This window comes from Trematomus bernacchii, unplaced genomic scaffold (assembly GCF_902827165.1).
Source record: "Trematomus bernacchii unplaced genomic scaffold, fTreBer1.1, whole genome shotgun sequence".
NCBI classification, from domain to species: Eukaryota; Metazoa; Chordata; class Actinopteri; order Perciformes; family Nototheniidae; genus Trematomus; species Trematomus bernacchii.
Window position 1 is genome coordinate 5,309,033 of NW_022987469.1, and position 15,128 is coordinate 5,324,160.

The 15,128-nt window shown below is 41.8% G+C and overlaps 1 protein-coding gene across 1 annotated transcript in view; it reads left to right on the top strand.

The window, feature by feature from the left end:
* LOC117493439 (bis(5'-adenosyl)-triphosphatase-like) overlaps positions 1 to 13,668 on the top strand; it is a 562,060-nt gene extending 548,392 nt beyond the window's left edge. The window contains exon 8 of the mRNA XM_034144011.1: positions 13,561 to 13,668. Within this exon, the coding sequence (XP_033999902.1) occupies positions 13,561 to 13,668 (108 nt within the window). The remainder of the gene's footprint in view (positions 1 to 13,560) is intronic.
* Positions 13,669 to 15,128: the final 1,460 nt, after the last annotated feature.

The following is a 15,128-nucleotide window of genomic DNA, read 5'->3' on the forward strand; positions in this document are numbered from 1 at the left end:
ACATGGATCGCACAATTTGCCGGAATCAACTGCCGGGCTTACAGTCCATCCTAAAACGCTGACTGCCGAAATCAGTGCCGGGCTTATATGAAAACGACCCGAAGGTCGCCTGCCTGGCTACGCAGGGCTTGACTACGCCGACACGATGGTCGGACGGCCTGACGATGCAGGGATCTCCATTACACACGGACACGATGGTCAGTGGCCTGACGATACAGGGTTTAACATCACCGACACGATGGTCGATGGCCTGACGATGCAGGAATCTCCATTACACACGGACACGATGGTCAGTGGCCTGACGATGCAGGGTTTAACATCACCGACACGATGGTCGATGGCCTGACGATGCAGGGTTTAACATCACCGACACGATAGTCGATGACCTGACGATGCAGGGTTAAACATAACGCAGACACGATGGTCAACAGCCTGACGTCACAGGGTAAACATTAACACAGACACGATGGTCGACGCCTGACGTCGCAGGGTTTAACATGACGCAGACACGATGGTCAACAGCCTGACGTCACAGGGTAAACATTAACACAGACACGATGGTCGACGCCTGACGTCGCAGGGTTTAACATGACGCAGACACGATGGTCAACAGCCTGACGTCGCAGGGTTTAACATGAACACAGACCAGAAATCAGTGCCTGCAGAGCAGGGGGACATAGGCCCGTGACTTGAAATACGAACATGTGACACGAACATTATTCCCCGGGGATACGAGCCCATGAACTTAAATAGACATGCAATTCAAATCCAGAATCATGATGAGAGACACGTATACATGCTGACGTGCTATGAAACCACCACCAGTGATATGCATAAATCCCAGAGTTAAGGGTTGAAGACATGCCTTGATGGCAGCAGAGGTGGCTGCACCGTCTTGACGGAAGCCCTGATATGCTATTAAGACACCACCACCAGTTATATGCATATTTACCATAGGTAATGTTGATAATTTGTGATCTTCTCGCTCCCAGGAAAGAAACTTAAAATAACGAGACTAATGGAGTCTCTGAAAAGGTTCAAATGGGTAGTTTAATTAAGTAACGTGGTTAAAGAACAAGCATGGTGAATGGAGAGACAAAGCCGGCGTTGTCTTCAGGGAGGCTGCAGCGAAGAAAAGGGACTGAGTTATCTTTCGTCCTGCCTTTTTATCCACGTCTCGTTGTCCCCCGCTGTGCAAATAGTGGGTGGCCCCCTACTCATTTGCCGGTTCGATATCGCGAGAGCACAGATGATTTCGACATTGATATTCTCTGCCTACTTCCTTAAGCATTTTCTCCTCATTATCTCTGTCATGACTTTCTATTTAATACCTTATAAACAGCTGTAATCGTTAGTTTAGAAGTCCTAGAAACACTTTCACGACATGCTACGTACTGACCGGATATGAAGGATTTTCAGAATAAAGCTTGGCATTGAGACTTTGAGAACTTCCGGGTTTTTTTCACAATAAAACAGCTTTTAAAACTGACGATATATTTTAGACTAATTATGCTATTAACATTGATTTTAATTTCTAACAATCCCTCCTTTCACACCTTTTAAGGTGTGAACACAATACTGAAATTAATGAGTTCTTCATCTGTAAACATTGATTTTAATTTTCTAACAGTAAGCTGGAGAGATCTTGGATTGCCAGCACGAGCTGATGTCCGGCGAAGAGGGAGATGTAGACAACGTAATGCAAGTGAGCTGTTACTTGAGTACAGTGATGCATGAATATCATAACCTGGCTTAACACAAGCCATGTGAGCATGAACCAAGAATATGAATGAAGTGCAGGATGCACGCATAAAATGACATACGCTTATTTAAATACTGAAACATGACCCATGATATAGGTCTAGCTTAATTAGCAGTTAATACGTCATGCTGATAAGCTGATTAAGACTGTCTTCTATCATCTGAGAGAGAATGATGGAGGGACGCTAGTGTTAGATCCAACGAGTGTGATAATAAATGTGTAAGCAATGGTGGAAATATGAGCGTGCCGCTATGCGGATGATCTCGTGCAGGGAAGAGTCACTACTGAAGAGAGTGGGCTCGAGACTGCGACTCGCTTCCCCGCGAGATTCCCCCCAAAACGAAGCATGTGCAGTGCACGTCCTTAAGAGGGTTTTTTTTTTTTTTTTTTGTAGTGCATGATAAGATAGTAGTGCTGCGCTGAATGTGGGCATGTATTTACCTTACAAGATGCGACAAGTCTAACTAGATTTGCCTTACCCTGAACCTGGAACTAAAGCTAGCAATAACATATCTCGGAAATTCTCATGAATTGTTGCAAACTGCCAGCCTGCACTTGACGCCTTGTTGTTACGTAGAGGTGGGGCGCAGGAGAAGCAGGAGATGAGGTGAAGCTTCGAATGCAAGGATGTAGGGCCCGTTCAGCGTGAAGGCCGGAAGCGCCGGCATTCTGACAATGTGCAGCAGGATCCATCGAGAGCTTCGGAGAAAAAAAATAAAAGAAGAAAAATGCGGGGCTACTCAGCGCCCGAGAGTCAGGCGAACAGCGAAGTAGAGTTTTGACTCCCACCTGATGCCGAACATGTTCCACTGAGACGGATGAATGGGAATGATTTAAAAGCATAAGGGATGTTAATGGAGTAGAGGGGTGATGGTTCAGAACATTTTTCCACCACGTGGTTTCTGGCGCGAGGTAGTTGCAAAGCTGCGGCTGCGCCTAGGGCAAACAGACTTCGGATGAGCATCCTTGCAGAAACTGCAGATGTGTAGAAATGTACAGTAAGGGTAAGAGCAAACGTTTTCGTTAAAACTAGAACAAATCTTCTCGTCTTGACTATACTGCGCCTGACGGTTTTGTCTATCATTCCCAGCATATGGCGTGTGGAAGCCTCTAGGCCCGGAGAAAGGCACTGAAAGGCAGAAGGGGGAGAGGTGGCCCTGCGCCCCGCAGCTGTTACACAAGATGACATGTTGGCCGCCGGTAGCCATCACAAGCAGCTCGGTGTCCAGCATGGACCAATCCAGACGGATGTTGCAATGAGCTAAGTGAAGCGCTGCTTTGCTTGAAAAGCTCTTATGGTAGGAATAGAAAACGGATCTCCCGTATTTAAGATGAAGATCGCCGATAATGGCCATATAAGCATCTAATTATATTCTTCTATCGGGGTAAACGGAACAGAGAACGTCACGGAAGATGCCGAAAGCTACCAGAAATTGCCCTATGCTGAGGTCTTTGAGGAGCCGGGGGTCTGCAGACTTAAAGACGGCAGTGATGTTTCCTCCCGTGGCAATGGATTTATCGCACTCCGGGGAAGGCAGAATGAGGCTGACGAGATTAATGTCCTTCCCTTTGAGAATTTTTAATCTGAGCCGTGAGGAAATGTTAGCGGCTTGGGAAATGTAAGGCCTACCTGAAGGAGGAGCTGAAAGGGCAGAAGCCAGGGAATGAGAGGGAGCTACAACTTGTGGATGTGGAAAAACCTGACCCGGCGGCACGGAGGCAGGAAGCACTGCCCTAATCGCAGCTGAAGTTGAAGCTCCGGCAGAGATGTTTTCCATGGACTGAAGGCGAGCGTCGATTAATAGCATGGAGCTAGCCAGGGATTGCAGGGAGCTGGCTAAGCTATCATCCGTGAGGGGCTGATTAGCGGTGCTCCCGGGCTGGCGAGCCTGGGAAGGGGTTGATTTTTTGGACGGGCGGGCTCCTGGAGGGCTTGACTTCCTTGTCCTTTTACCTCCGCGGCTGCGGCCGCGTCCTCGCTCTGGTCTTTCGGGAGAGCTGACTGAAACTGCTGGCACGGTCTGGGGGATCGCGCCGGAGACTTGGTCCGAAAGCTCGCAAAGCTGGGAGAGAGGGAGGCCTGGGGCTGCCCTGCTGCAGGAGACGAGCGATGAGGAAGTCTGCCTCGGCTGTACATGAGCCTCTGCGGGAAGCCACGCGAGTGCTCAGGCGCCGTTGGCTCGAGGAAATGGAAGCTACCTCGAGCGGTACATCGGAGCCAGGATCGAGAACCTCCGAAAAAGGTTCGTGAACGGAATCATCCAAATTAGACATCTTGCGGTTATTCTTTCTTTAAGGTGTTTTTACGAGGAGTAGTATAGTTGTACTACCATTGCGTTTTGTCACCTGAAATGACAGCTGACAAGAGGGAAGAGCAGATATAAAGGGATTAGCGGGTGCTATGATAGGCTTGTGAGAATGGAGAGAGGAGAGATTGGTTAGCTGGGGAGTGACGCCCCCGATCACTTAATGAGGGAGGAGAGTGTAATGCAGTGACGTGTAATCTGAATGAAGAGCTTTGTCTTCCTGCTTGAACTTGCGCTGAGCTTCATTTATTTTTATACTCTACTAAAATTCAACAAAAAAAGGGTTTGATTCTATTAATTTTGTCTTTTTTATTGCACTTTGGCAGCAGATTCCTGTGCAGCTTCAGATCTGAGTTGTCTTATTAATAAGCCTAATTTATACTTTTGTAGCAACACTATTTTTATATAATGGCAAAGAAAGGGTTCAGTCTTTTCTTTTTTTCCTGTGTCATATGTGGCAGCACTGTTCAATGTTTCTTGAAAACATTACCCACTGTAGTATGTGACGTGTGAATAAACTCCAACTCTGTATCAACAACACTGTTGTGTAACTTCAGTTAAATACTTGTATGTGTGTAGATTAGAAAGAGGTAAGATAAAGGATCTGCAGTATTTTATGAAGTATTAATCGTACAAAGGTCAGTTTTATACAAGTAGAAGTGTGTATTTACCTGGTAGTAGGCTGTCAGTAATGGCTACGCCTCTCTATTTGGACTGGTAGATCTCGGCAGACTGGCAACTTTAAAAGTAGCTCTCGGTTCAAAAAAGGTTGGGCACCCCTGCTGTAGAGGGTCCGAGTCAGCACTGAAGCCGTCGGTTAGTGCCACACCTAAATCAGTCTGGGATTAACCGTCACAGGAAAGGCTGTAAATTCGTGTTTTATTGCCACTCTATTTGTATCTGCAATGGCCAGTGCTGCTTAGGAAAAATGGATGGATGGTGGTATATGGTTTGGGAGACTTGGTAACCTTGCATTTGACTATTAGATGGTTTCCAATTAAATGCTGGACCCCAGAGGATCTGTCCGTATGACTTTGGTGATTTTTTCTCAAGGGAAACGTCTCATCCAATTAGAAAGAATGCAATGAAATGGTAGGAATCCGACCCGCTGACTTTTGATGGCCTTCTATACATTTTTTTTTTTTTTTTTTTTAACTTTTATTTATCCAGGTGTATCCCATTGAGATCATTGATCTCTTTTTCAAGGGAGACCTGCTCAATTTCAATTGGTCCAATAACTTCCCATCAGCCTCAGCTGTCCTTTTACTTTAGCGCATTTAACAAATGTTGGGATACCATCTCTTCCACAAATAACAAATTAGGCCTGTTAAGCATCATCATCGCACTTTCGCTAATAAATTAAACAAAAAACATATTCTGCTCAGTTTCAGAGAGAGAAACTCCCTCTGGAGGGAACACAGGGATTAAAACATTTGCAGATCATTTACATGCACAGAAACCTATATAACACTACAGGGAAGGGAAAACCCCAAACATAATAGGGATGCTCTTTTATATGGATGCACAGGCTCGGATTGGCCATTGGGAGAGTTGGGACTTTTCCCGGTGGGCCGCTTCCTTTGGTGGGCCGCTGGCTGGCATTGGTGTGCTGCAAATGTACACAGCGGCGGACTGGCCATCTGTGTGTTCTGGAGAATCACAGAACGGCCGGACGTCAGCAGGCCGTTGACGGCCGGCACCGCCCTGTATTTTTTTTAAACGGCACCATTTAAGTTGAGCCTGCAGGCGACAGAGGTCTACAGTTCTGCTATCAACCAAACTAAACATTTGGATTCATATATCATACCATCATATGTAGACATTTGCAATTCTGAGTTTTCTTTATCTCACCAGACCGATCTAATTCCCTCTCACCGTGTGTTGCTGAGGGCTGCACACATTGATTTGGATCAGTGGTTCTGTGGAAAACTGCACCGACCTGGTCCAACCAGCGGATCTTTGGTTAAAAAATATCGCATATGTCTGAGTTTGTGTGTTGAACACGTTGCACTTTTATCCTTGATGCTGTGGTACAGCGGCTCTTTGCAACAAAAAATGTGTGCTGCCCTATAAAATGAAGACGTCTATATGTTGGCAATTTTGAACTTTGTTCATCAAACCTCAGGCTGACTCATCTAGGGCTTACATTTTATTGAGGCCATATGATTTTCATGGCAGCTTTTGTCCTATGGATAGGACTGTAGCAATGCAGCCGTCACTGTGAGTTTATAGTCTTAGAAAACCCAAGAAGCAGCAGCCAAACAGATCCTGAACAGTTCACATCTGATTTATCACGTTAAAATAATTAGTGGCGTTAATTTTTTTTGCGTTAACTTGACAGCCCTAGTTAATACCCATCTATTGCCCCTTTAAAAGCAACAACTTCATAATTAGAAGATCTCTGAAACCCCAGGGTGTTTTGGAAAATGGTCAGCAGGAGAGTTAACTACATGTAAATTGGAGAAAATGTGCTGAAAACAGGCAAAACAATGCTAGTCATTTGCTTAATAACCAAATGTAATATAATTATCGTGGACAGATATATTTGGATCAACACTCCATATAGCAGTACGGTAGAATGAAATCAATTAAAAAATGAATAATAGCGCTGCAGCAAAGGACTGTATAGAAAAAATTAAGCCGTTTTCTATATAGCCCAAAAATAAATTATGAACATAACAGAGAGCATAATATTTCACTTTCAAACCTAACAAACAAGTATGCACACATTGTTGTGGGTAAACTGGAATAATGGTTTGAAATTGGTTCAAACAGTGTACAGGCATCCTGTGGGATAGTTGCAGCATTCAGGGAACAGGCCCTCTTCTGTGTCACTTTAATTTATTTCCTCTCTGTACTATACAACTGTAGCAGCATTTTGTAAATATTAAATAATTATTAAACCATCCAAAAGAGGGAACAATAATTCTAACCTAAGTGCAATTTTAACTCATGAAGAATCAAATACAAATAATCAATTTCAACATAATTTCTTAGAAAACCATTGGCAGATTAAACAAAGGGTTGAAGTAAATGGCTAAATAATATTCAATTTTTCTGATAATACTTTGATTTTAACATTTAAAAATGTCTAAAGATCTGTTGATCTGTCAATCCATCCATCCATCGATACAATGGTATTTTAACTACTCAAAATGAGTTTGTTACTGTAAGTGGTAAATCTGATTTCAAATGTTGTAGTGAAAAATGTGTAAATGCTTCAATGACCTGAAATATAATAAGAAATGAGATTCCCAGAGGCATCATTATAGAGCCTGCCTCCCCCACTGTTTGCTTCAGCCAGCAGTAGATGAAGACACACACACACAACATTAGTATGCACTGACATGTGCATCACTGTCACACTGCAGCTCTGCAAATGAAGAGAAGCGCACTAAAGAGCTTTAACACACACACACACACACACACACACACACACACACACACACACACACACACACACACACACACACACACACACACACACACACACACACACACACACACACACACACACACACACACACACACACACACACACACACACACACACACAGCCCAGATAATGTTTGGACATCAGCTCAGCTGCTAGCAGAGTGGTCTCTGGGTCATCTCCAGATGCAAAATCAACTTTCTGTTTTTTATTACCATTTCTCTAGTTTCATAGTCATACAAAAATGGATTAAAGAAATCCACGAAAACCAGCATGTGCCACTACAAAAATATGCAATCTGTGCTTTTATGAAATAAGAATTGAATAAATTGGGATTGTTAGGCCATGGGAAACTGTTTCATAGGTCATTAGCTACAATAAAATATTACAATAGTTAAATATATTTTGAAAATGTTTATTGCAGCCTGTCCTAAGATAGCTTTTTTTAATGATTTACAAAGATGGGGAGAAAAATAACATATTTTATTGGTTAAATGTCTTAAAAAGTGTTCAAAATAGTACATACAGAAGTGTTTTTTTCTTCTATTTCTGATGGCAATTGTTTTTCTTTGAAGTAAAGAGAGAGGGAAATGTCAAAGATGATTAAATTACACCTTTCATTGCTTCAACCGTGTAATAACCTGAGCATTGCATATAATAACTGGGGGACATGTTAGAGTTGAACTTTAATGCTTCTAGTTTAACTGTGTTAAGAAATAGGAGTTCGCCCAAGATAGAAATGACAGTACATTGCAGTCATTGAGACTTTCAGGGTCAGTGCAGTACCTCAGTGTCCTGGGTAAGAAGCTGTGAAGTCTGTCAGTCACGGTGCAAGTACATGAACTGGACACTGCTTCATTTTTCTGTCACTCCCATTTATCTTCAAAGAATGCATTAAAGGTCACCTATTATGCAACATGCACTTTTTGATGTCTTTTATACATAACTATGTGTCCCTGGTGTGTAAGGAGACTCACAAAGTGTCCGAAAATAAAACCCTCTCTCTTTTCCGTCCCATCCTATCGTCCCCTATCAGAAACGTTGCTGAATCAGAAACAATGAATGCGCGACGTGTTTGGAAGTAATATGTGACCCGCTCTATCGAAATCAGTCGGAAGTCGCAACGGCTCATTTCAAAATAAATGTGGATTTGCGTAAAAAAATAGTTTTTCGGGCTTCGGGTGTTTTGTTTGAATTTAAATAAACAAAGTCTTGGCTTTCAGAATATGAAACTTTTATTTCCAAAATCACACGATAAATACATTTTTGAAGCTTGTAAAGGGAAGATGACAGGCACTCAGCTCTTCCGCAACGCCGCTCCCCCTCCCTCCCGCTGAAATTATGAATGCAAGGCGTATAGTAATCATAGGTAACACGGCAGGGTCCGTGACAGTTTGTTTTCATCTGATTTCAAATTAACAAAGTCTTGACTTTCAGAATATTAAACTTCTTTCGGCAAATTCAGAGGTTAAATACAACTTTGAAGCTTGTAACGGCATAATTACAAGCAGAGAACGGAGTAACTTAACGTCAACGTTCTTGTGAGTGTTTTCCACAGGAAACAAACACAATACACACAAACGCAAAAATACACAAACACACACACACACACATACACAGACACACACACACACACTCGCGAGCTTCCCCCAGACCAGTAATCCAAACGAAAATATTTTCCCTCCGTACTGCTTTGATCATTTATTAGCCGCTAATAATCAATCAGATCGATGGATTCCAGAGAAGAGGAAACTTTGAAGTCCTTTTTCTCAAAATGATGACTTGGTGACAGTCATTATATAATGTGACATATTTTTCTTAATATTTGGAGTACAAAAACAATCCTGATATCTTTAGAAAGCTAGGAATCTCCTCTTTCCAACAGTATATACAACTCAAAATGTGTCTTTGGGTCAATGCGACTGATTTCAATAGAGCAAGTCACAAATGGTCTGTGTTTACATTAGCAAGCATTGCTAACACTCATAGCTAACCAGTACTGGAGAGAATATGTGTAAAGAAGCCGGATATAAAAGGTACTGTCCTTGTGGTAAACCTGCGAGAGAGAAGAAATAATCCTTGATGTGGTTTGGAACATAATATGGCGTTTAATCACGGCAGCTTTTATCTGAGTTTGTGCTGGTAGACAGCCTTCTCTTCACAGAGCTCACTGCTTGCATGCGGACGCTCCAAAGGGGCGTGGCCAGCAGCTCCAAAGGGGCGTGGCCAGCAGCAGCTCGGTTACATTTAAAGGGCCAGACCCAGAATCAGCACTTTAGTAACAGGGCTGAAATAGCCCAGGGGGTATGAGGTATGCTTCAATGGGTGATCTGTTTGGTATTTTGAGCAAAACACTTCATAGTCATGTTTTGTCTAGATATGGCCCTATAATATATTGTTCAAATAAAGCATAAAAGGAGAGCTTTAACATGAGTACTAATGTTTATCATATCAATCATATGAATAACCCCGCTTTGGAAAACAATATTCATAATACATTTTATTTATAGAGCACTTTTGAAGATAGTCAGAGACACATTACAGGGACAATATTAACTTTTAGCTTAGGCTAGTGAGTGGTCTGGAGAGACATTCCTCTAAGCCTTGAGATGATGCTTAAGTTTGGGCTCTAAAGAGGTGGTCTGGGCCTCCAGCCCGCTGTGAACTGTGCAGACAACATGGTGAGCCACTCAGGGATCTTTTTAACAACCTCAAGGGCGGATTCACTTAACCTATGCTCCTCCGCCTCTGGTAGTCCAGAGCTAGTTATCTTAAGAACGTTTCTTCAGGCCCCTCCAGGCCCTGTTACCTGCTGACCTACCGTGCCTTGCAAAAGTATTCACCCCCCTTGCCATTTTTCCTATTTTCTTGCATTAAAACCAAAAATAATATAATATTTTTGGGGGGATTTTATGGCAAGAACCCACACAAAATCAGTCAAAATTGGTGAAATGAAAAAAAAAGAACATCTTTTAAAACATAAAAAAAATGTAAAACTGAAAAGTGGTGTGTACATATGTATTCACCCCGGAAGCGGCCAAAATCATAAAAATATAAGAAAGAAATATAACTCAAAGCAAAGTGCTGCTGAGACACCCGTCAGCGAATCTTACGCATGGGTAAAAATAAAGGTCAGAGCAAAAATCGTTTTAGTGCAATTTATTATCTTTGCTGACACAATATACAAGCACAATCTTTTCTTGTCTGCTCGTTCTTACCCGATGGTAAAAAACATAGGCCTACCGGGTGCGCTCGCCACCGCCACCCGTTTCCCAGATTTATAATGAGCCGGTCTCCCATCCCCCGGTGCCCAAAGGCTGCCTTTACAAAACAAAGGTATAGAACAACTTATTTGATAAACTTAAATAAGAATTAAAAGGAAGATTTACTATAAACAAAAAGAAACAATAAAATAATATATATATATGGCTCCATCAACCCCCTTTGCTATTTAGCCCAAACAAAGACCTTCAGAGTCACACAATTATTTAAATAAAGTTCACCTGTGTGCAATCAAGTGCCTCATTATCTTTGTATATATACACCTGTTGTAGAAGGCCTCCGTCTTCTATACCACAGCAAGTGGCATTTCTAAGCAAGAAAACGACACCATGAAGACTAAGGAGCTCTCCAAACAGGTCAGGGACAAAGTTGTGGAAAAGTACGAGACAGGGTTGGGTTATAAAAAATCTCACAAACTTTGAACATCATGAAGCACCATTAAATCCATTATTTTAAAATGGAAAAAATATGTCACGACAACAAACCTGCCAAGAGAGGGCCGCCCACCAAAACTCTCACACCGTGATCATTGATCAGAGAGGCAACAGAGAGTCAGAGGATAACCCTGAAGGAGCTGGTAAGCTCCACAGCAGAGAGAGGAGAATCTGTACATAGGACCACAGTAAGCCGTACACTCCACAGAGCTGGGCTTTATGGAAGAGTCGCAAAAAAATAAGAAACATGTGGAAGAAGGTCCTGTGGTCAGATGAGACTAAAATTGAACTTTTTGGCCATCAAGGTAAACGCTATGTCTGGCACAAACCCAACACCTCTGATCACCCTCAGAACACCATCCCCACAGTGAAGCAAGGTGGTGGCAGCATCATGTTGGGTGTGGGGTTTTTCCTTTTTTGGAAGTTTTTCCTTGTACGTTGTGATGGTCTAAGGACAGAGGGTGTCGTATTGTCATACTGATATTCTGTACAAACTGTGAAGTCCACTGAGACAAATGTAACATTTGTGATATTGGGCTATATAAATAAACATTGATTGATTGATGTTGTGGTGATGTTTTTCATCGGCAGGGACTGGGAAGCTGGTAAAAATAGGAGTGATGAATGGAGCTAAATACAGGGAAATACTAGAGGAAACTGTGTTTCAGTCTACCAGAGATTTGAGGCTTGGGTGGAGGTTCATCTTCCAGCAGGACAATGACCCAAAGCATACTGCTAAAGCAACATTTAAACGTTTTGGAGTGGCCTAGTCAAAGCCCAGACCTTAATCCAGTGGTTCTCAAAGTGGGGGGCCGAGAGACCAGGAGGAAAAATGGTTATTAAAAAAAAAGATTACAAAAAAAGAAAAATCATAATTTGAAAAATTATTGATTCGAAAATAATATGATACAGTACAGTACTATTACGTCTGGGTCTCTGTGTTTCATTAAAGCTTGGCTCTGTGTGTGTGTGGAACGAGCCATTTTGTGTGCGTGCACGCGAGAGAGAGAGCGCACCGGTACCGGAGATCGTTGTTGTTAGCTTCTGGTGCTAGCGAGCTACGCTAACGGATATAAGGAGTTTTTTCAACAACAAAGTGGAGGAGAGTCCTCTCCTGTCAGACTGAGAGGCTCAGTGAGCTAAAGGACTCTCTCAGTGTTATCTCAGTGGGTCTCAAACGTTTTGGTCACCATTAATGTAAACAATTATTTCCGAGGCACACGTTTATATGATCATTATAGTTATAAAAAAATAAGAGAATAAATGAAAAAACAGGTATGAAATACTATATGACAGTAAAAAAAGAATAAAGTTTAAAAGGGTGATTTGTAAAATATCCATAAAGAAAAAGTAAATCTGTTTACAGTTCTGTTTCATATGGGTGTTGAGAGAGGTATCCATAGATCTCTTCATTTTGCTCTCAAAGTGCACCAGATTGATGCATTTAACTTAATATTTAAAAATAAATCTTCCCGGGGGAGCATGCCCCCGGACTCCCCTATGTGAGGTCCACACACCACCTATAAAAATAGCACTTTACCCCTGCTTACACCTATATGCCGTGAGCTGATTATCGAGCCTTCATTGTAACAGACAGAAAAGGTTTGAGAACCACTGCCTTAATCCAATCGAAAATCTGTGGTATGACCTAAAGATGGCTGTACACGAGCGGAACCCATCCAACCTAAATGAGCTGGAGCAGTTTTTGCAAGAAGAATGGAAACAAATCCCAGTGGAAAGATGTGCCAAGCTTATAGACACATACCCCAAGAGACTTGCAGCTGTTATTGCTGCAAAAGGTGGCTCTACAAAGTATTGACTTTAGGGGGGTGAATAGTTATGCACACTCGTGTTTATTCTTTTTCATTATTCTTATTTGTTTGTTTCACTATAAAAAATGTGTTTTGCATCTTCAAAGTTGTAGGCATGTTGTGTAAATCAAATAATACAAATTCTCCAAAAATAAAATAAAATGTTTTAATGCAATAAAACAAGAAAAATGCCAAGGGGGGTGAATACTTTTGCAAGGCATTGTATGTATCCGGACAATGCTGACCCAACCTAGCTTTCTACACGAGTCTTGGAAGTTAGCTATGATGACATAGTTTGTCCTGAAACCTTATCTTAACAGTAAAAGCTAAATGCATTTGATAATGTTTTAAGACACCTTCTTTACTCTGATCACCAATTGCTATTGCGTAGTTGGATGAACTAATCATGTGCTGAAAATAATTTGTCAAATTGTGTTTTATTGTGTCCCCTTTTAGCCTGGGAGACATTTCATACAATTTAGCGAGGTCATAATAATGCATGGTTCTGACACTGTACTGTTGGTTTTTGCAGTTGCACAAGCATGATCGAGAAGATGAGGACAGTCCCTCCAAGTGGAGATCAGAAGAGGAGATGGCAGCAGAAGCTTCAGATTTGAGGAAACAGCTCGAGAATCCCTGAATGTATATTGAAAAGCAACCTGACAAATCCTAATAAAATTGAATGGAAACCATGAGCTAGTCAACAACTTTGGTTTGTGAGCAAAGAAACAACAAAGTAATGTTAGATGCTGATTAGCAAATGTAAGAGTCTTAATCATCATTATAACTGCATTGGAGAATGTAGCAAAATGACGTTAGCATTTAGGTCAAAGCAATGGTCTGTCCATTTGTGTATCAAATTCAAGGTTTTAAGAATCATTTATTGTCATAAATGCAACGCAGGGTTGCAAAACGAATTTGCAACAGGAGCAGTGTAATCAAACAAACACTGTTGAGTAACATGGCCGACATCTTGGACTGCTTCCCTGATGTGAAACTTTTATAATGTGAATTAACTTTGACTCTGCAGATATTGATGACTGTATCTCTGTTATACGACATATGTGTTCCTGTGAAAGAGAAGACTGAGGTAGACAACGGAAGCAAAAATATAGCATGTGACCTAGCAGCTGCTGCACCATCAGCAGGTCTGCAGACTCTAGAGGAGGGACTTAAAGCATAGCAGGCCTTTTTATTGCAACGGCTCATTTTTAGATAAGCATTATGAATTTCGGACAACAAGTATTTTTGGTGTTCTGAACGATTTTAATTTACAAACTCTAGTCTTTGCTTTCAGAATATGAATCACCATATTCCGACAAGGACATTTTTCAAGCTTTAGGCAGGATGACCTCAGCTTACACCGCCACCACTGATCCTTCTCAGCTCTGCTCCCCCTGCCTCCCTTTGTCTCCACAAAAATAATGAGTGAATGTCTCATAGTCACATGGCAGGATGCAGGACAGAGGGACCCACAAATACAAAAACTCTCTGAAGCTGTAAAGGTACAATGATCACCGTCCAATGGAACAACTTAACAAGAAAGACTACACAAAATGTGGTCTGCACACACACACACACACAATCAGCTACTGTCCTCCATGCGACTTCCCTCATCTAACAAAAAAACAATTCTTGTGTCCTAGCGTAGAAATAATTGCAGCATTCCAGAACAGGCACATCATTGTGTCGTTCATCCTTACTGTTTTGTATTGATGGAAATTGACTCCAAACTTTGCAGGCCTGTTTATCGTATTCATGGCTTGGTAGTTATTATGATATGTAAAATGTTTGGCATAATAATTAGAGAAAGAAAATACAATAAATATATCACTGGAAAACAAACACTGTCCTCTTCCCAGCCGTAAATAGAACTCAACATTTTTCAAAAGTAGATTCAGAATCAAATAACGTTATCCCATGGGGAAATTAAGTTTTGTGACTTTTGTACCATTTATAGAATATAATTAATTAATATTGACATAAACAAGCTGAAGTAACAATGTGCAATAGCAGTCCCTGTAGACGCGCAGGAACGAACACTCATGGTGTTCTCAGGATTATATCTCAAATCTCACAGAGGATCTGGGAAAGGCTGCA